Genomic DNA, 20,897 nt, shown 5'->3' with positions numbered 1-20,897 from the left:
GGAGTGCCAGTTAGAGTCCCGGCTGCTCGGCTTGCAATCCAGCTCCCTGCTAACGCCCCTAGGAAAGCAGCAGAGGATGGTCCAAGTGTGTGAGCCCAGACCTGGCTGTTACAGCCACTTGGGAAATAAACCAGTAGATGGAAGGTCTCTCTTTTTCTCTCCCCTCCCCCACCTCCTCCCATCACTTTGGGTTTCAAATAAATAAATAAATCTAAAAGTTTATTTTTCTAAACTTTTTTAAAGATTTATTTATTTATTTTAAAGTCAGAGTTACAGAGAGAGAGGGAGAGAGATCTTCCATCAGTTGATTCACTCCTCAAATGGCCACAATGGCCAGGGCTGGGCCAGGCTGAGACCAGGAGCCAGGAGCTTCATTTGGGTTTCCCATATGGGTGTAGGAGCCCAAATACTTGGATCATCTCCCGCTGCTTTCCCAGGCCATTAGCAAGGAGCTGGATTGGAAGTGGAGTAGCCAAGGCACTAACTGGCATCCATGTGGGATGCTGGCATTGTAGGCAGCAGCTTCACCCACTATAATGCAATGCTAGTCCTTAAAAAATTCTTAAGATTTACCTGATTGGAGCTGGCCTTGTGGTGTAGCGGGTAAAGCCACTGCCTACAATGCTGGCATCCCATATGGGCGCTGGCCCATGTCCTGCCTGCTCCAATTCTCATCCAGCTTCCTGCTAATGTGCCTGGGAAAGCAGCAGAAGATGGCTCAAGTGCTTGGGCCCCTGCTGCCAACATGGGAGACCTAGAAGAAGCTCCTGGCTCCTGGCTTTGGCCTGGCCCAGTCCCAGGTGTAGCAGCCATCCCAAGAGTGAACCAGTAGATGGAAGCATTCTCTCTCTCTCTCTCTCTCTCTCTCACTTTCAAACAAATAAATAAATCTTTACAAAAGAGACTTACCTGATCCAGGCCCGGCCAGCTCAGGGACTTGAATGCCGTCAGAATCTAGATCACCACCTCTCAGCGTGTTCTCTGCCTTGGTTTCACCCTCAAGCTTGCCCTAGGCAGCTGCAGCCCCAGCCGACTGGCTTAGTATCACAGTGGAAAAAGGACATTTTACTTCCTTAACCATCCAAGCCCAAGTCCCAGAACTGTGCTCTCAGGGCCACCTCGGTCATTCCCCCCACCCTGAATCTCTCACTCTGGTCAGGCAGTGGGATGTGCTGACTGGCCAGATCCAGGTCACGGAGCTGCCCACAGGAGCGGGTGAACTGGGGACTCTGATTGGCCGTGACCGAATCCCATGTGCACTCTGGAAGCTGACATTGGGGTCACTTCCCCACACATACACACAAAGACACACACATGTACATACAAAACACAGACACACATACACATACATTCATACACATACATACATGCAATATACATACACATACACACAAAGACACACATACACATACATAAATACAATACACATACACATCTATATACACACATTCATACACACATATGCATACACATGCACAGGGACACACATACACACAAAGACACATATACATACATGCATGCAATACACAGACACACCCATACACATACATTCATACACATACACATATATACATACAATGCACACACACATACAAAGACACACACATACACATGCATTCATACAATGCACAGACACACCCATACACATACATTCATACACAAACACACATACACATATATACATACAATACACATACACACATGCGGTGACTGTTCCTCGCCACCACCGGAGAATTAGGCAGGCTGCCCGCAGCTTGCGCCACCTGCCACTCAGCCTTCCCCAAACCCGGAGGACAATCAGGCGCGGTGTGGAGCCCAGTCGAAGCAGGGTCTCACTTTATTGTAAAAGGGAGGTGTATATATAGCTGAGGTACAGAGGTGGAGGTACAGAGCAGATGAGCCCATGCGGGCAAGAGGTGGGGTGTTGTGATGCAAAAGGGTCCTAGCCACTCCTATTATACCACCTTAATGATCCTTAGGCAGAAGCACCCTGGGGCTGGGGGGTTTGCTACCAGGGATCTGAAACTTAAAGACAGGTTTTCAAATTCGAGGCAGGCTCAGGAAGTTCCTCTAGGCCTCTCCGGATTCAGTGTCCCCCCCCCACACACACATACAAAGACACACATACATTCATACAATACACAGACATACCCATACACATGCATCCATACACATACACACATACACATATATACATACAATACACATACACACTTATACACATACACACATACAATACACATACATAGCCATATACACACATACACATACATTCATACACATACATACGATACACACATACAATACACACCCATATATACACAAACACATACATTCATATAGATACACACATATACATTCATACACATACACACAATACACATATATGCATACCATACACATGCACACACATGAACATACATACATGCAATGCACATACACACCTACACATACATACAATATACATGCACATGCATATACATGCGCGTACATACATGCACATACACACATGCGCATGCGTGCACATGCACGTATGCACATACAAAGACACACATACACATGTACAATACACATCCACACCCATACACACATATATATTCATACACATACACACATGCATTCATACAATACATACACATATACACACAATAGATACGCACACATGTACACATATACATACACACATGCACATTCATACACATTCACAGGCACACACATACATATATACATATACACATTCATACACACATATGCATGCACACATGCACACACATACACATGCACACACAGACATACACACATACATAGACATACACACACATGCACACACACACACAAATGCATCCACATCCACAGAGCAGCCATCCCCCACAGTGGAACCGGGTAGTGTGACCAGCAGAAAGGACAAAGGACGCTCTTCAAGTAGCAGGGACAGAAGCCCCCCTGGGACCTCAGTCCAGAGAAGCACCTTGATCTCTCTCCACTGCCACCTGATGCTGGGCCAACCCAGCTATTGACACCCGACCAGAGGTGCCAGGCTGGAGGCTTAGGGCAGACACGGAGGCCGGCCACCCGCAGGGCACTCGCAGCAGCCGGTGACTGCCTGCACACTGAAGGAGGTGGCAGGGAAGGCGGTGCAAGCCTGAGCATCCCTTCACTGGAGAGGTGCAGTCCGTACCGCTCTAAGGAGTGGACTGGGTTTGGGACCCCCAAACACAAGAGCTACAGCCCTGAGAGAGGGAAGAGGGACAAAAGGCAGTGGGGAGCCGGCGCCGTGGCTCAATAGGCTAATCCTCCACCTTGCGGCGCCGGCACACCGGGTTCTAGTCCCGGTTGGGGCGCCGGATTCTGTCCCGGTTGCCCCTCTTCCAGGCCAGCTCTCTGCTATGGCCAGGGAGTGCAGTGGAGGATGGCCCAGGTGCTTGGGCCCTGCACCCCATGGGAGACCAGGAAAAGCACCTGGCTCCTGGCTCCTGCCATTGGATCAGCGCGGTGCGCCGGCTGCAGCGGCGGCCATTGGAGGGTGAACCAGCGGCAAAGGAAGACCTTTCTCTCTCTGTCTCTCTCTCTCACTGTCCACTCTGCCTGTCAAAAAAAAAAAAAAAAAAAAAAAAAAAAAAAAAAGGCAGTGGGGGCCTGGGCTCAGAAGGCCCTGAAATAAAAGGAAAATCTCAGGCCGTTAGTGATGCCTACCATGGAAGCGTAAGGAAGAATCCCAAAGCTGGACAAAGTAAACGCTCAACTCATCTACCCAACAGCCTTCTAAGTGCCAGGTGTTTGGAAGAAAACCAAGAATTAATTAGATCTACTGTGTTCTTGAATGAAAGGCACAGGGTGTTGGGACAGCAAATAAGTGGATGGCATCAGCCTGGGGACAATTTATGGTAAGACCTTAAGCACAAGGAGGGATGGGAGATGGACAGGGAGGGATGTTTGAGGAAGAGGGTGCACGTGCAAAGGCCCTGAGGCAGGAAAGCAAAACCTGTGCAGGGGAAGCTTATTGAGAAAGATCTGGAGGTGGGCATAGGCCAGATCACACGGGACCTCAGGGCAGATTAAGGGTTTTTGTCTGTGTCCAACAGAAAGTCACCTTGTCTAAGATTCCCTCAGGTACACACACACACACACACACACACACACACACCACTGCTCTCTACCAAGTGTTGTGTAAGAGCTGGAGATCCAGTGGTACTTACAGTGTGGTGAAGGGGTTAGGAAATAAAAGCAATGGATATAAGCAAGATGATTAGTGTGCTCACATATACTCACAGGCTCTGGGATGGGCATTTGGTGCTGTCGCTGAAACACCAGTTGGGTCACGCACATTAGAGGACCTGGGTTCCATACCCAGCTCTGCTCCTGACTCCAGCTTCCTGCTAATGTGCACCCTGGGTAGCGGCAGCTGATGGCTTAAGTATTTGTGTCCCTGGCACCCACATGTGTCTTGATTGAGTTCCAGGTTCCCAGGTATTTGCGGATCTCTCTCTCTCTCTCTCTCTCTCTCTCTCTGTCTCTCTCTCTTTCATCTTAAATAAAATAACTTTATCCCACATTCCCATAAGGGAAGTAATGCAGTGTCCAAGGGAACAAGGGCCCTGATGCTCCCCCAAGGGTCTGGAGAAGGTTCCAGGCAGGAAGGACAGCACACACGGAGGCCTCGCAGCCATGAGCGCAGCCACACAGGGTCACTTCCACACCAGGGCACTGTGCTCATTGACATGCTGCACTCTTCCCAAACACGTTTGCATCCATCTTGGATAATCCCCGCCTGGAACACGCCCCCTTCAGAGACAGCCCTGCCACACCCCCATCAGAGAGCCACTTGCAAACACTCAGAGGGGGCCGACCAGGCTGGGGTGGGGGAGGCGACAGAATCTGGAGGAGGAGACTTTGCCTTCTTCTCCTGCCAGTCCTGCCGTGAGGCCCGTGGGGGGAGACACCAGGACATCCACGCAGGTGAGACAGAGGCAGCCGGGCTCTTTACCCTGCAGGACTAAAGCCCAGTGTGGCGTTTGCTCAGAGCGCCAGGACTATTCCTGGATGTCAGGTGCAGTTAATGGTTGCCGTGGCAACCGCCCATGCTTAATGAATAGAAGAGAGTGAAAGATTCCGGATAAATGTCAGGGCCCCGGGACGGATTTGCTTGGGAGCAAATCTGTTAGCGCTGGGCAGAGCTCCCTGGCGAGGGTTGAAATGAACAGTTAAGGGTAGCTGGAAACAGATCTAGGAGCCTGTGTCCCTGGTCTGAGTGTAGCAGTCAGAACAGCACCAAACGTCTCCAAGCGTGGTTCTTTATACAAACCACGGGCTCCACTGGTTCTGCACGGATTTCCCGAGTGTGCAGGAGGCAGAAATCCAAGTCCAGGTCTCTCAGGAGTTAAGAGACTCCACCTTTAAAAAGAAATTCTAATGAATTACTTTCTTACATGTAGAATATACCAAATTGCACTTAAAATAATCTTCACAAAGTGCAAAGCGCCACACATTGTGTTGTGTCATCTGCACGTTCCCTACTGGAGCTGGAGAGCAAGTGTTAGTGTGGTCGCGAGGCCTGGGCTGACCTTCCCAAGGCGGTCAGTCGGTCAGTGGGTCTCTGGGACCATGAGGAGCTGCGCTCCGGAGTGATGGCCTCGTCACCTGGCACCTGGACACCCATGACAGCCAAGGCCAGGTCCCGGGGAGAGACTTGTTCTGTACCCACTCCGGGGGGGTCAAGGTCTCAGCGCGAGCCCCTGTGATACTTGCTTGTCGCTGGAGGACCTCAAACAGGTGGCCTGAGTCTGGTTCTGGTGCGGCTTTCACAGAACACCTGACACTGGGTCACTCACAAAGAACAGAGATGGAGGACCAAGCTGGAGGGACCAGCACCAGCCAGGGCTCTCTCACTGTGTCATCCTACGGTGATGATGAGAAAAGGGTGGGTGGGGGTGGTAGCAAATCCATGCTTTTTATCAGAAACTCACTCCCACAAGGAAAACATCGTTCCATTGTCAAGGGTGGAGCCCTCATGGCCTACTCTCCTTTCTTCTGCACTGGGGATTGAGTGTCCAACACAGAGGCCGGCACTGTGGTGTAGAAGGTTAAGCCTCTACCTGCAGTGTCGACATTCCGTGGGGGCGCAGGTTTGTGTTCCAGCTGCTCCACTTGCAATCCAACTCCCTGCTGATGCACCTAGGAAAACAGCATAAGACGGCCCAAGTGCTTGGGCCCTTGCACCCACATGGGAGAACTGGAAGAAGCTCTTGGCTTTGGCCTGGCCCAGCTCTGGTCATTGTGGCCATCTGGGGAGTGAACCAGCAGATGGAAGACTTCTCTGTCTCTCCACTCCCCCTGTACTTCTGCCTTTCAAATAAATAAACACATATATTTTTTTAAAAAATCCAGTAACTCTTCCTTTTTCCAACACATGAACTCTAAGGGAGAACATTCAACCCATTTCATAACCCCAAATCTCATAGGAGAGAAGAACACCCCACGAATTGCAAGCGCGCCTTGCCTGGTCTCCAGCCAAGGGCTCAAATACTCCCGGAGGCCAAGCCCTCGTGGGTGCGGTGTTGCCGCTGTGTGTCCATCCACTGGGTCCGGAGCCCCTTCCTGTGGTCACAGCACAGCTTTCAGACTCTCGCATGTCAGGATCCCGGAGGTCCCTGTGGCCAGGACTCCCATGCTTGTACAGGGGAGGGGCTCAGGAACGTACTTGTGGTGTAGGTTTGGTTTGGTTTGTTTTTTATGAAGAGTTCAGGCTATCTTGCACAGGTGAATGCAACTTTTCCAGGCGCCTCTGGAGGAGGGGTACCCCCATATACAGCAGCCAAGATGAAGGGGCCACAGCCATTGGTCCTTGCTCTCTTCCAGGTCTTCTCCCCAGAGCCCCTGCGGTGGCCTTGGCAGCCTCTGTGACCTGTGATGGCATGAGTTCGTGCTTTTGTAAAAATTTCCTCTAAATTTTATTGCAAAGGCAGAGAAAGAGAGAGAGACAGAGAAAGAGATCTTGCAATTGCTGGTTCACTCCCCAGACAGCTGCAATAGCCAGGTTCGTCTGAGTCAGCCTGAAGGCAGGCACCCGGAGCGCCGTCTGGATCTCCCATTTGGGTTCCAAGTACTTGGGCCATTTTCTGTTGCTTTCCCAGGCACATGGACAGGTAGCTAGGTTGGAAGCAGAGCACCTGGGACTTCAACTAGCGTTCATATGGGATGCCAGCATTGCAGGTGACCCCTTAACCCACGGCGCCCCAATGCTGGCCCCGAGTTCTCTTTAATCCCTACCTGGGCAGAATTAAACAGACTTTGGCATTCCACAAAATAAATAGGGGAAAGAATTATAAATTAATTTGATTAAATAAATAAAGTGCCCACTCCACCCTCTGGATAAATCAACATTAAAATAATAATACTGAGCCATTTAATCAGAAAGATCAACACACTTTTGACTTTTTCTATGGTATGTAAATGCTTTTATGTAAAGGTCAAATATCAAATAATTTGCAGTTCCCATTCTCTGCCTACACCCTTGCTTTACTTCACCCAACCCAAGTCCATTATTCCGCCTCCTTGGTTAATCGTAACTCGGAACCTGTGAAGTTTCAGATGCTGGTGCCGGGCTGCAACGGTGAACTTGAACATGCTCTGCCATCTTGTCTAGAACGGGCTGGACACCCAGTGCCCTGGGACTCACTGCACTGGCTGTGGGCTAGACTGATGTATCAGTTTGGATCCTCAATTAGCCAAATAATTAAGGACTGGGGAAAACATGTTACATCATAGCTGCCCAGATCTAGGTGGTCCGCACCTGCTCCTTGCTGAGCCTGGCCCTCCTCCGCCTGCCCCTGCGCTCACTCCGCTCCACGGGCAGCATGCTTGCCGGGTGCTGTCCTTTCTCAAGCCTCAGAGTCTCTGTGCTGGAAGGCTCTTCTCTCAAATCTTCCTCTTGACTCCTGGGTTAGCTTCTGGGGAAGAATCCCACAGTGGCCCTCCCTGGCCCTACCCACACCGCAAGCCACCGCAATCTTGGTTATGTTCACGGCACTCCTGTCTGAGGTTACCTGTTCCTTCTTACTGATACATCGGCTTCCTTTATTGATCTGTTCACTCTGGGTCTCTCCCCTACTGGAATCTAATAGCTTTGAGACTCAGAGCCTAGTTGGTTTTGTTCCCTGACAAACTCCAAGTGCTTCACGCAACGTAGGCTACACAGCTGTGGAACAAAGGAATGGAGCGGGGTGTGCGCCAGCAGCCGTCCCGTGGCATCAGATGTTTATTTCTCATTAACTCATTCTCCGTTATGAGCCTCTTGTTGCCGAACCCCGCATCTCGTCTTGCTCAGAGGCCACGCTTAGTTCAGCAGGCTCATTATCCGCGAATTCATTATCCATCTCCCTGCGCAGGAGAGGCTCGGTGGACAGGCAGGGCAGCTCTGTCCTAACAGGAGCATGCATCCACCACCGGACTTCTTTCTCTCTCTCTCTCTCTCTCTCTCTACTCCATCACACACACACACACACACACACCGCACTGAGCACTCTGTCACCCCGCGCTTTGCCTGCTTCTGTGTGCTTGTCAGTTCTTGTCAGCGTGTGACCATACAATGCAAATAAGAGGCACAACGTGATGATGGGCCAACACGCACTAAAGAAACGAGAGCCTGCCGGAGGGACACCAGCTAACAATGGAAGAAGCGAAGATTGACAGGACCGATGGGATGATTGACACGCCCCATGATTTGGATATCAAAGGATTAGCAGAAGCCCTGGGGAGAACTGATGATGTATTCACTTTTTTTTTTTTTTTTTTCAAAAATGACCCACTTTGTCATTCTGCTGTGAAAGTCAAATCCTGTGATCCTGTTGGGAAAGTGAAGGATTCCAGGTTGACTGGGACAGGATCCTTTTTTTTTTTTTTTTAGAGAAGAGGGGAACTATGCTGTATTTTTTTTTTTAATTTATTTATTTGAAAGTCAGAGTTACACAGAGAAAGGAGAGGCAGAGAGAGAGAGAGAGAGAGAGGTCTTCCCTCCGCTGGTTCACTCCCCAATTGGCCGCAATGGGCGGAGCTGTGCCAATCCGAAGCCAGGAGCCAGGAGCTTCCTCCAGGTCTCTCACATGGGTGCAGGGGCCCAAGGGCTTGGACCACCTTCTACTGCTATCCTATGCCATGGCAGAGAGCTGGATCAGAAGTGGAGCAGCCAGGACTAGAACCGGCGCCCATATGGGATGCCAGCACTTATCAACAACATCAGCAGAGTGTGCAACCAGACCAAGTCAAGATGCTTCCATCAGTGGTCACTTCATAGGCAAGTTAAAGTTGGAAACACACCTTTGGACCTCATGGTTTCCTGGGAAATACTAGTCCCTTGTTAATACTGATTCATGCATTTATTTGAGAGACAGAGAGAGCCCCCCTGCATTGACTGGGGCTGGGCTAGGATCAATTCAGGAATTCAGTCCAGGGCTCCCACGTGGGTGGCAGAGACTCAATTCCTTGAGCCATCCATCAGCAGTACCTCCCAAGGTTCTGCACCACTAGGAGGCTGGTAGTTGAGAGCCAGAGGCTGAACCAGGCATTGCAATATGGGACACTAAACAGGTGTCCTGACCAGGGACTCTCAACTGTTGGCCAAATGCCAGCCCCTAGTTGTCCCTGTGTTTAAGAGAACTCGCCTGAGCGTTGGGGTCCTCAACTTTAACTGCACACTTAGAATCACTTGGCGGGGGGCGGGGAGTGCTCTGAAAAATCAAGTCTCCCAGACTAAGAGTGTCTGGGGGAAAGAAGCCCACCTAGGTATTTTTCAATCCTCTCCTCCTCCCTGAGATGACCCCAGTGTGAACCGACTTTGAATATCTCTGCTTGAAGGTATCAGATAACAAAGATGGGCGATGACACCAAGGACTCAAACACTCCTACAGTCTGGGGTTGCTTTTTCTCACCCCAAGTTCTCAGGGAATGGATTTTCTCTTCTTTCCCGGTATCTCACGGCAACGCCATCACAACAGGCTTCTAACAAAAGGATGACATTGCTGGACCAGAGCGCTGGTTTCTAGTCAGCCCTTGGCTGGGCTCTGGGGCTGTGGGATTTGGTTGCCCTGGCTGGGTTTGTGGCCGAGGTGGGTGCCAAGCTCTGGGTGTCTGGTTGTCCCTGTTTCTGGGATGGCCCAGGCTCTGGGTGCTGAAGCTGAGTGATGGCCCACCCCAACTCTGAGCACAAGGTTGCTGTCCAGGGCCTGCTCAGAAGTCATGTCCTGTGTTAGCTTGGGGAGACTCCCGCCACCATCAGGATGATGGACACAGGGACTTCTCTCTGCAGGGCCAAGGAGAGGCTCTGTCCCTACGCTGTTCTCCCCAGCCGATGGGACATCCTACAGAAATACACCCTCCCTTCCAATGGGGCTGCCCTTCTAAGACTAAAAACCTGGAAACCATGGGCCTTGAATGACAGTCTCACTTCTGTAGGCCTCTCTCTGCTCTGGGTTCAATATTTCTTGGCTTCAGGCCAAAAACACTAAATGCAAAACTATCTTCAAATGCCCCCCCCCCCCCCAGGAAAGCTCTGTCTGGCCCTGGACCAGAGGCAGTTGGATTTCCGGCTGCAAGTGCACTTGCTAAACATCTTTCCCTTCTCATCGCAGTCTTGAACGGACTCAGAAAAATCACGTCACTGAGGCTGCTTCTGGTGAAATGGCACTAAGGCCCGGTGCAGGAGACAGCCCATGTCCCCAGAGACAAACCTCGCTTTCCATTGTGAATGTCTTTATTTAGTAAAGCATTTGTTCAAAAAAAAAAAAAACCTCATTCTCATATCAGAACTTTCGCACTTGAACTTCCCTCTTCCTGGGAAGTCTTTTCTCTGGCTTTTCATGTAACGGCAGCTGCTCCTCTTCTTTCAAACATGAATTCAAATCTTACCCCCCACCACCCTATTGAGAGTTCCCCAGCAGTGTCCCCACCCAAGGCAGTCGGCCACCCCCGCCCCCAGCCTCTTTCTTTTCCTCACCTATTTATTTACCAGTCTGTAGTCTCTCTTCTCAGGGAGAAGTTACGTTCTGAAGACCAGAATCTTCTCTTTCTTGGCCCTAGGGTGGAGAGCTGATCTCCGCAGCCCTGTTCTCACGCCTACCGCAGCCCAGTCTCCATCCCAGTCTCCCATCTCCCACCTGCACCTGCTGGATCTGGGCTGCAGACAAACTACCATGGGCCCTTCTGATGCCCCAAACCACTTTGAATTCTCAAAGGAGTTTTGCCTGGCGCCTCTCCCCTCATCACACATGCTATTCCCTTGGCTTGGAGAAATACACCTCCCTCCCTCTGATTAACTTATTTCTAAAAGTATTTATTTATTTATTTATGAGAGAGAGAGAGAGAGAGAGAGGCAGGCCGATCTTCTATCTACTGGTTTACTTCTCAAATGCCCACAATAGCCAGGGCTGGGTCAGGTCAAAGCCAGGAGCCCAGACCTCAAAGCAGGTCTCCCACATAAGTGGCAGGGACCCAAGCACTTGGGCCATAACCTGCTGCCTCCAAGGTGTGCACTAAAAGGAAGGTGAAATCAGACATGGAGCTGGGACTGAAACCCAGGCTCTCCAACATGGGAAGCAGGTGTCCCAAGTGGGGGTCTTAAACTGCTACGCCAAACGCCTGCCCCTCTAATTAACCTCTGACTTAAACTCCAGCTTAGATAGGATTTCCCTCCATTTATGACTAACAAGAGTCATTCTAGTGAGTTACCAAAAAGGGGAGTATTTAGCGGTGAGGAAAGAACTTGTACTTTGTTGTTGTTGTGTGTGGTTTTTTTTTTTTTTTTTTTTTTTGACAGGCAGAGTGGACAGTGAGAGAGAGAGAGAGAGAGAAAGGTCTTCCTTTGCCGTTGGTTCACCCTCCAATGGCCGCCACGGCTGGCGCACTGCGGCCAGCGCACTGCGTTGATCCGAAGGCAGGAGCCAGGTGCCTCTCCTGGTCTCCCATGGGGTGCAGAGCCCAAGGACTTGGGCCATCCTCCACTGCACTCCCTGGCCACAGCCGAGAGCTGGCCTGGAAGAGGGGCAACCGGGACAGAATCCGGTGCCCCGACCGGGACTAGAACCCGGTGTGCCGGCGCCGCTAGGTGGAGGATTAGCCTAGTGAGCCACGGCACCAGCCAGAACTTGTACTTTGAATTCCTGGTGTTCTATTTGGAATCTCCAGCCAGGTATCCCCATTGTGTTAGTTGAACAAGGATGATCCGAGTCTGGGATAGCAGATTGCTTCTTATTGTCTGTGTGTTATTTGGCTGCACTGAACAATATACTAATAAGTGTTGTCTTTAAATGCCAGCACCACAATGGCTAACTATCGCAGCTTTGTAGTATGCTTTGTTATCTAGTGAGAAGCCACCTGACTGAGATCTTTCATCCATCCTAATATTTCTCTCCAGTAACTTGCCTTCAGCCTACTACACTAATTCTATCATCCTGGGGAAAAAATGATGATTTTCTCCTATTTTTTTTCCATTGTTTGTAACTCAATTTTATTTGATTCCTTCATGGGCTACAACTCATAGAACCATGGTAAGTAACAGAGGTAATGGTGGCCATTCTTCTGCATTTTTTTTTGACAGGCAGAGTGGACAGTGAGAGAGAGAGAGACAGAGAGAAAGGTCTTCCTTTTGCCTTGGTTCACCCTCCAATGGCCGCCGCGGCCGGCGCACCGCGCTGATCCGAAGCCAGGAGCCAGGTGCTTATCCTGGTCTCCCATGGGGTGCAGGACCCAAGCACTTGGGCCATCCTCCACTGCACTTCCGGGCCACAGCAGAGAGCTGGCCTGGAAGAGGGGCAACTGGGACAGAATCCGGCACCCCGACCGGGACTAGAACCCGGTGTGCCGGCGCCGCAAGGCGGAGGATTAGCCTATTGAGCCACGGTGCCAGTCCATTCTTCCACATTTTTAAAAAAATTTTTTTTTATTTATTTATTTGAGAGGTAGCATTACAGACAGTGAGAGGGGGAGAGAGAGAGAGAGAGAAAGGTCTTCCTTCCATTGGTTCACTCCCCAGATGGCCGCAACGACCAGAGCTGCGTTGATCAGAAGCCAGGAGCCAGGAGCTTCTTCCCAGTCTCCTACATGGGTGCCGGGCCCAAGGACTTGGGTGATCTTCCACTGCTTTCCCGGGCCATAGCAGAGAGCTGGATTGGAAGAAAGGCAGCTGGGACTAGGACCGGCGCCCATATGGGATGCTGGTACCACGGGTGGAGGATCAACCTACTGATCCACAGCGCTGGCCCCTCTTCTGCACTTTTGCTTTTCGTTGGAATATCCCAAAGGTTTGGCCTTTACGAAGGAGCATCAGCTGTTACCACTTCCTCCTGTTCAGGAAGTGCTCCATCATCATGGACAGAGACGAAACAGAGGGACCATCTCCTCCGCCCAGAATGAGGATGTAGTCTCCATGGTTCCGTGGGAGCACTCCAGAAAGTTCGTGGAAGATAGAATTACATGACAAGTATTTAGGAGTGGGTGTTTGGTGTAGTGGTTAAAGACACTGCTTGGGATTCTCACATCCCATATTGGGGTGCCTGGGCTCTAGTTCCGGCTCTGCCCTTGACTCCGGCTTCCTGGGAGGTAGCAGGTGATGGCCCAAGTACTTGCACACCTGCCACTCATGCGAAGACCCACATTGGGTTCCCGGTTCCCAGCTCGCAGTGTCCACCTGGCCCACCCCCTGCTGTGAGAGGCACTTAGGGGCTGATGGGAACTCCCTCTCTTTCCGTCTATCGCTTTGCCTTTCCAAATTAAATATTTTTTAAATATAAGTATGTTTTGGTGCAAAAACCTGTGAAAACGAGTGCATAGCGTTTTCAGAAGATGCATTTGCCATGAACTATTTGATGAAAAATCAACGCACAGATTTCAAGGATTTTTTTGCACGAATATAAACGTATCCTTTAAATCCATTTTCCACTAAGTTTTCAAAGCACTCTCACACTTCATCACCTCTAGATAGCTCTCCTAAGTTCTCTCTTCCGTTGCAAACCTCTTTGCCTTGTCCTGTCGTCTGTTAACTCTCACAGCCCAAGTCTCACACATACCCTGCTGGGTTCCCATCACCCCTCACCCCTAGACTCATATCAGCCACACTCGGGCCTCTTGCTGGCTGGCTTCATCCCTGGTCTCTGCTTGTCCTGGCCTCCTGACATCATCCTCACCATCGGTGTATTTGGTTCCATTCTCTGCTGCTCACAGGCAAATCCAACCCCATCTGATTTTTCTTAGATTTACTGATATGGGAAAATACTCTTAAGAAAATGTAAGTAAGAACAGCGTGATCCCAATTTTGCAAAATCATTTTTGTGTGAAAGCACGGGGTGGGGAAAAAAAAAAAAAAGCCTGGAAGGGAATATACAGAAATGCTACGCAGTGGTTATTTCTGGGAGCTAGCAATATGTTACTTATATGAATGGCCAAGTTCACTTTGGGATGGGTGTATGACTTGGGGTGCCAGAGTTTCATTTTCAGTGTGGTGTCTTCCTCAGGGGAATTCTTGATTCTTTTTCCTTTCCTATTGCTTTTTAAAACCTCACCATGTAGCCAATGTGTCTCTTCTGATCCTAAAATAGCTACCCATACCAGTGGTAGCAATGACTGTCATTTATTGAGTTCTTAACTAAACGCTGAGAACAGCGCTAAGCGCGTTACGTCACAGCCTGATTAAAAGATTTCTGTGCAGAGGGCTGAGTGTGGCGACTGGCATTGGAATACTCTCACTGCCTCGATTCATTCTCTTGACAAGTCCTTGGAGCTACTGTGCTTATCTGCATTCTGTAGAAGACACTGCGACTGGGAGAGGTGATGCACAGCGGATAACACCTCCAGGGAGTGATGGAGTCCAGACTCAGACCCAAGTGTGATGCAAAAGACCAGGCTCTTAGTAAACCCTATTTGCAAACCCTAATATCTACAGGGTCAGGCAGGTACCACAGGACCAGGTGGGGACGGTGGCCAACTGGGGAACACGTGCCCAAGTGGAAGAAGAGAGGGCTTCTTGGCGCAAACAAACGTGGGAGGCCAGAGCCCCCCATTTTTTAAGAGCCATTGCAAATTAAATTTAAATGCAATGACTGTGAATGCTAAACTTCAACAGCATATTTAACTTTTTTAACCAGCAATAACCAATTTATTATTATAATATATAATATTGTATCTTATAATATAATTAATAATATTATTTTATGATATTTTATAATATGTTATGGAATTATATTATTAATAAAATAAAATATTGACGGCTGGCGCCGTGGCTCACTAGACTAATCCTCCGCCTGCGGCGCTGGCACACCGGGTTCTAGTCCCGGTCGGGGCACTGGATTCTGTCCCGGTTGCCCCTCTTCCAGGCCAGCTCTCTGCTGTGGTCCAGGAGTGCAGTGGAGGATGGCCCAAGTGCTTGGGCCCTGCACCTGCATGGGAGACCAGGAGAAGCACCTGGCTCCTGGCTTCGGATTGGCGCAGTGCGCCGGCCGCAGCAGCCATTGGAGGGTGAACCAACGGTAAAGGAAGACCTTTCTCTCTGTCTCTCTCTCTCACTGTCCACTCTGCCTGTCAAAAAAATAAATAAATAAATAAAATATTGCCGATTAAAAACATTCAAGCCAGCAAACAAAACCATGGAACAAAACAAGTCCACTCAAGAAGCCCACCCTGATGATGGGACTTCAAAAGCTTCGTGCATTTGGAGTCAAAAGAGAAGTTTGTTTTGGTGCAAAACAAGTTGAAATCCACACCATGCATAGCTAATTTCACAACACGTGTTGCCCAAGGGCTTTGTGAACACCCCTCATATCTACTTCCGAAGCTGCGACCTAGGTTATGTCCTTTATCCCAGGAAGGCCCAGATACTGCTCAACCTTTCGCTCTTTTCCCTTCACAGGACAGAACTCATCAGACCAGGGCTCAGTGACATTTTTCTTAAAGGGCCAGAGACTAAATATCTTCAGCTTTGCTATCTCAGCCACAGATGCACAACCCTGTCTTAGTGTTAGGAAAGCCACCACTGAAACTAGGCGGGCGTGGTTGTGTGTCAATACAATTTTATTTACAGATACCAAAATTTGAATTCTGTATGTTTTTTACATGTCATGAAGTAGTGTGTATTTTTTTTTTCCATCTAAATATACAAGAATATTCTCAGCTGTTGGGCTGCTTTTGACTGTTAGAAACTGATGACTAAGAGCAGGTGTTTAGCTGAGTAATTAAGATACCAACACCCCACATAGGAGGTCCTGGATTCCATTCCAGGCTCTGGCTCCTGGTTCCAGCTCCCTGCTAATGCAGACCCTGGAAGGCAGCAGCAATGGCCCAGCTAATTGGGTTCCCACCACTCGGGTGGGAGAGCTGGACTAAGTTCCTGGCTCCCAGCATCAGCTGGCTCGGCACCAGCTATTTTGGGCATTTAGGGGTGAACCCAGTTGATAGGAGTTTCTTTCTCTCTCTCTCTTTCTGCCTCCTCCATCCCCACCTCCAAAAGTGAATTTCTCCAAGAGCTACGATGTGTGCTCATTCTAAGTTGTAGCTGGAAGCCGTCTTAAGCCAATTTCATGAGAAGATGCAGGTGGGCGGGCACTTCCTAATTCTGACCAGGCCATTTTAGGAGCTTCACACCCTGTCTTCACCACAGCCTCTTCTTCCCAGGAATCCTTTCGTGGAATATGGAAAACAGCTAGCAGGGAGCCTGTACCACTGCTGCTACCCGTGCCCTACCTGCTGACCCCCACAATACAGCATAGAAAACACAAAGTTGATAGGAAAATAACTGGTCTGTCTCATTGCCACCATCAACAGCAGGGCATAGGCCACAAAATTATCATAAAGCTATCTAGGAGAGAATTCTGCTTGCAACTCTAAAACTTGGTAAAGAGGATGCAATTCATGATAGTAGTTAGGAACTTTGGCTTTGGTGTCAGCCAGACCCACCGCTCTAAGCCTCTGTTACCAGCTAGGTCTTTAACTAACATCACTTACTTAGCTAAGCCTCAGTTTCCTTGTCTGTAAAATAGGCCTCCTAAGGCTGTTTGGAGAGCTGAAGAGGATAAAACACCTATAATACTCCGAATGGCACTGGGATATAGTAAGTGTTCAACAGATTAGTTCCTTATGGTTGTTTCTGGTTTATTATTATTATTATTATTATTATTATTATTATTATGTGGAAGGCAGAGAAATAGAGACAGAAAGAGAGAGATCTGCTGCTTCACTCCCCAGCTGTCCACAATAGCCTTGGCTGGGTCCGGCCAAAGCCAGGAGCCCAAACTCAATCCGGGTCTCCCACGCAGGTGGCCTTCACCCCCCAGGGTGTGCATTAGCCGGAAGTTGGCATCAGGAGCTGAGCCAGGGCTGGAAGCCAGGCATTCTGATATGAGACGTGGGCATCTTGGGCAGTGTCTTAATCGCTGCACCAAACGCCTGCCCTGTTGTGATTTATTATCCTGAGAGCAGCAACAGGACCGTGTGAATGAAACTCTGAAATTTGACCAAGAAAAATGAAGGCCTTTTTCCAACCTCAGGGATGGGATGATGGATCTTTCTTCCCAGAACTGGAGCCGTCACTCCTGGACCCCTTCATGGCCTGGCGAGCCAACAATCAGAACCAAGGCGATATTCCACACTTGTTCTGAAATATCTCTTGATTGGGACCTAGTAGAGATTAAAGTCACGGTACTCTTGTTATTATAAGATCCTAATAGCCATAACAATGGTGACTACAGGAATAACAGCTGGTACTCATAGCGCTACGGTGAAACCACAGTCTTTGGAAACCTGGACTCAAATATCAATCCCACCACTCCCCGGCTGTGGCACCTTCCTCTCCTCTGTGGTCCTCCTTTGTCTGATCATCAAATGTCAATATCAATAGCCTCTATTAAGAGTAAGTGGCAGCCCGCACCGCGGCTCAATAGGCTAATCCTCCACCTAGCGGCACTGGCACACCGGGTTCTAGTCCCGGTCGGGGCACCGGATTCTGTCCCGGTTGCCCCTCTTCCAGGCCAGCTCTCTGCTATGGCCCGGGAGTGCAGTGGAGGATGGCCCAAGTGCTTGGGCCCTGCACCCCATGGGAGACCAGGAGAAGCACCTGGCTCCTGCCTTCGGATCAGCGCGGTTCGCTGGCCGCAGCACGCCGGCCGCAGCGGCCATTGGAGGGTGAACCAATGGCAAAAGGAAGACCTTTCTCTCTGTCTCTCTCTCTCACTGTCCACTCTGCCTGTAAAAAAAAAAAAAAAAAAAAAAAAAAAAAAAAAAGGAGTAAGTGGCAAGCAAGAGTGAACGGGATAAGGAATACAGGTATCTGCTCTGTGCCTGGACCATCGTGTAGTTGAGTGGCAGCCGTTATGATGATGTACCCATAGCTTAACAAAAATTATCTCACACTCCTGTCTGTCCTTAGCTCATTCTTACAATCACCGTTCTGAAATGCAAGCCCAGCCTGTGTGATTTCTGAACCGCGTCCATTCTCTGCCACACCACGCCATCCCTCACCTACGTGCTGTCTTTGCACATGGGCATGGGGCCAGGGATGCCAACTGCATGCTGTGTGGTGGTGAGAAGCCGTGAAAGCCGTTTGTCATTTATAATAACTGACAGAGCCATGAGCTGCCCCAGAGACTGGTTAATTGGCTGGTTAACAAACACCTACCACGATGATCAAACATCCGCCAACAGTTAAGCGCCCTTCATCCTGAAAAATGGAAAAGCAGCAAATTGCTCCTAGTATCTCTAGGATACAGCATTGGGCAACTTCATGGCTCCCAAAGGGATGAGCCACCCAGCCAGGGCAGGTGGACCTGGGATCCTAGGTGAGGGGAGAGAAGGACAGATCCTGAGGTCAGAGTGCAGTTGGGGAGAGCGGACGATTCTGGCATGCCTGGCTTTGGATCCTGATTGGAATTCTGGCTCTACTACTCACCTGCTTGAGTGCAAACAGAACTCAGTTTCTTTATCTGTAAAGTGGGGGGATCGATTTATATGCTTAGACTCACCTCCTTTCCCCTGCATTAGTTAGGGAGACAAGACAGTCCTCATGCAACATCATGCAAAGACTCCAGTCTTTTGTCTTTTTGTGTGTGTGTGCCTAAAGAAAGATGCTGTTGGGCCAGCCTACGTGCGGTCCCTAGCAACCAGGGTGGGTGAGGACCCAGCTTTCTCCCAAGGGCTCCGTCTCCAGCCCTGGTTCAGGATCCTGTTTGTTTCCGCAGGGGCTTTCCGAGGCGTGTGCAAGAAAATCGATCACTTTCCTGAAGATGCTGACTACGAACAGGATACGGCTGAGTACCTCCTGCGTAAGTTCTCTGCTTCCCCAGTGTCCCCTGGGATGAAGGGAGGGCTCCCCGGCCACCACCTAGTTGCCTCTGAGCCTGAGGCTCCTCTGTCTCCAGCCCTAAGTGGAGCTGAGACAGAGACTTCCAGAGGGTTCTGATAGCCCAGTCACTTCGGTTTCAATGAAATAGAAAGGGGAGGCCGGCACCCTGGCTCACTAGGCTAATCCTCCACCTGCGGCACTGGTACCTGGGATTCTAGTCCCAGTTGGGGTGCTGGTTCTGTCCCGGTTGCTCCTCTTCCAGTCCAGCTCTCTGCTGTGGCCCAGGAAGGCAGTGGAGGATGGCCCAAGTGCTTGGGCCCTGCACCCGCATGGGAGACCAGGAGGAGGCACCTGGCTCCTGGCTTCAGATCGGCGCAGCGCGCTGGCCTTAACGACCATTTGAGGGGTGAACCAACGGAAGGAAGACCTTTCTCTCTGCCTCTCTCTCTCTCTCACTGTCTAACTCTGCCTGTCAACAAAAAAAAAGGGGGGGGGATGGGAAGGGGAGAGATAGGTGAGTCAACACTGAAGATTCTTTTTCATCCACTTAGGAAAAAACCTAAAGAATGTTCTTCAACCCAAATAAAAGCTTTCACCTTTCCCAGAGGGTTGATTCGAGGTGCTAATGGGCAAGTGCTAATGGGTGAGGTGCTAATGACCCAAGTTCACCTCTCCTTTGAGTTCGCTTCCCTCTCAGTCCTACTGGGACAGGGCTGGTGTCTCATAGCGTTTTTCCAAGGTCGATGTAGCCTGCATGTGACATGGGCTGTCCCAGCTGCACATGGGAGCCAGCTGAGTGTAGTGACTTTGAGCTAAGGACTCTTGTATCCGGTAGACCTTGGCTGTGACCCTGGTTTGACTCCCAGCTTGCTGAGTTGGAGCCACTGGGGCAAAGTTGCTTTAACCCTCCCTCCCCCCTTTCTTTTTTTATCTGCTCTGAAATGGAGATTGTAGTGTCATCCATCTGACAAGGTCATAAAAATTAAATAAGTTAAAGCACGTTACCCTTCGCCCCGAGCCCAGCACGTGGTCATGGGTTGGCTTCTGTGTGTTGCACCAGATTAACAGTAGCCAAGTTCAGCTGCAGACACAGGCCTTACATGAGTCCAGCCCCAGAGAGATCTTGATTTGGGTTTTAAAAATGTTTTTTCAACAAAAATATGTGTGCACTTAAAAGGAGCATTCTAAAGCATTCGCTAACTTACTGTTCAGGAGTGTTAAATTTAAGGTGGATTTTAAAATTGCAATTATAAATAATTGTCTTATTAGGATTAGGTTTGTAATGCATAGTTCATGAAGAATGTTTTTAAAATTAAAATGTTTTTAAAATTTAAAGAATTAATTTTAATTAAAATTAAAATGTTTTTAAAATTTAAAGAACACAAAGGCACTCTTTTTTTTTTTTTTTGAAGATTTATTTATTTATTTGAAAGGCAGAGTTACAGAGAGGCAGAGGCAGAGAGAGAGAGAAAGAGAGGTCTTCCATCTGCTGGTTCACTCCCCAAATGGCTGCAATGGCCATAGCTGGACCAATCTGAAACCAGGAGCCAGGAGCTTCTTCTGGGTCTCCCACGTGGGTGCAGGG

General features: G+C 49.5%; 1 protein-coding gene across 1 annotated transcript in view; it reads left to right on the top strand.

Annotated features, from left to right (window-relative positions):
* The window catches only part of CACNG3 (calcium voltage-gated channel auxiliary subunit gamma 3), a 98,869-nt gene that overhangs the window by 67,526 nt on the left and 10,446 nt on the right, over positions 1-20,897 (top strand). Inside the window, exon 2 of the mRNA XM_002711827.6 lies at positions 19,209-19,292. Within this exon, the coding sequence (XP_002711873.1) occupies positions 19,209-19,292 (84 nt within the window). The remainder of the gene's footprint in view (positions 1-19,208; positions 19,293-20,897) is intronic.

This window comes from Oryctolagus cuniculus, chromosome 19, assembly GCF_051225735.1.
Source record: "Oryctolagus cuniculus isolate XC-2025 breed Fujian yellow rabbit chromosome 19, ASM5122573v1, whole genome shotgun sequence".
Lineage (NCBI taxonomy): Eukaryota > Metazoa > Chordata > Mammalia > Lagomorpha > Leporidae > Oryctolagus > Oryctolagus cuniculus.
This window is presented reverse-complemented; position numbering and strand designations above follow the sequence as displayed.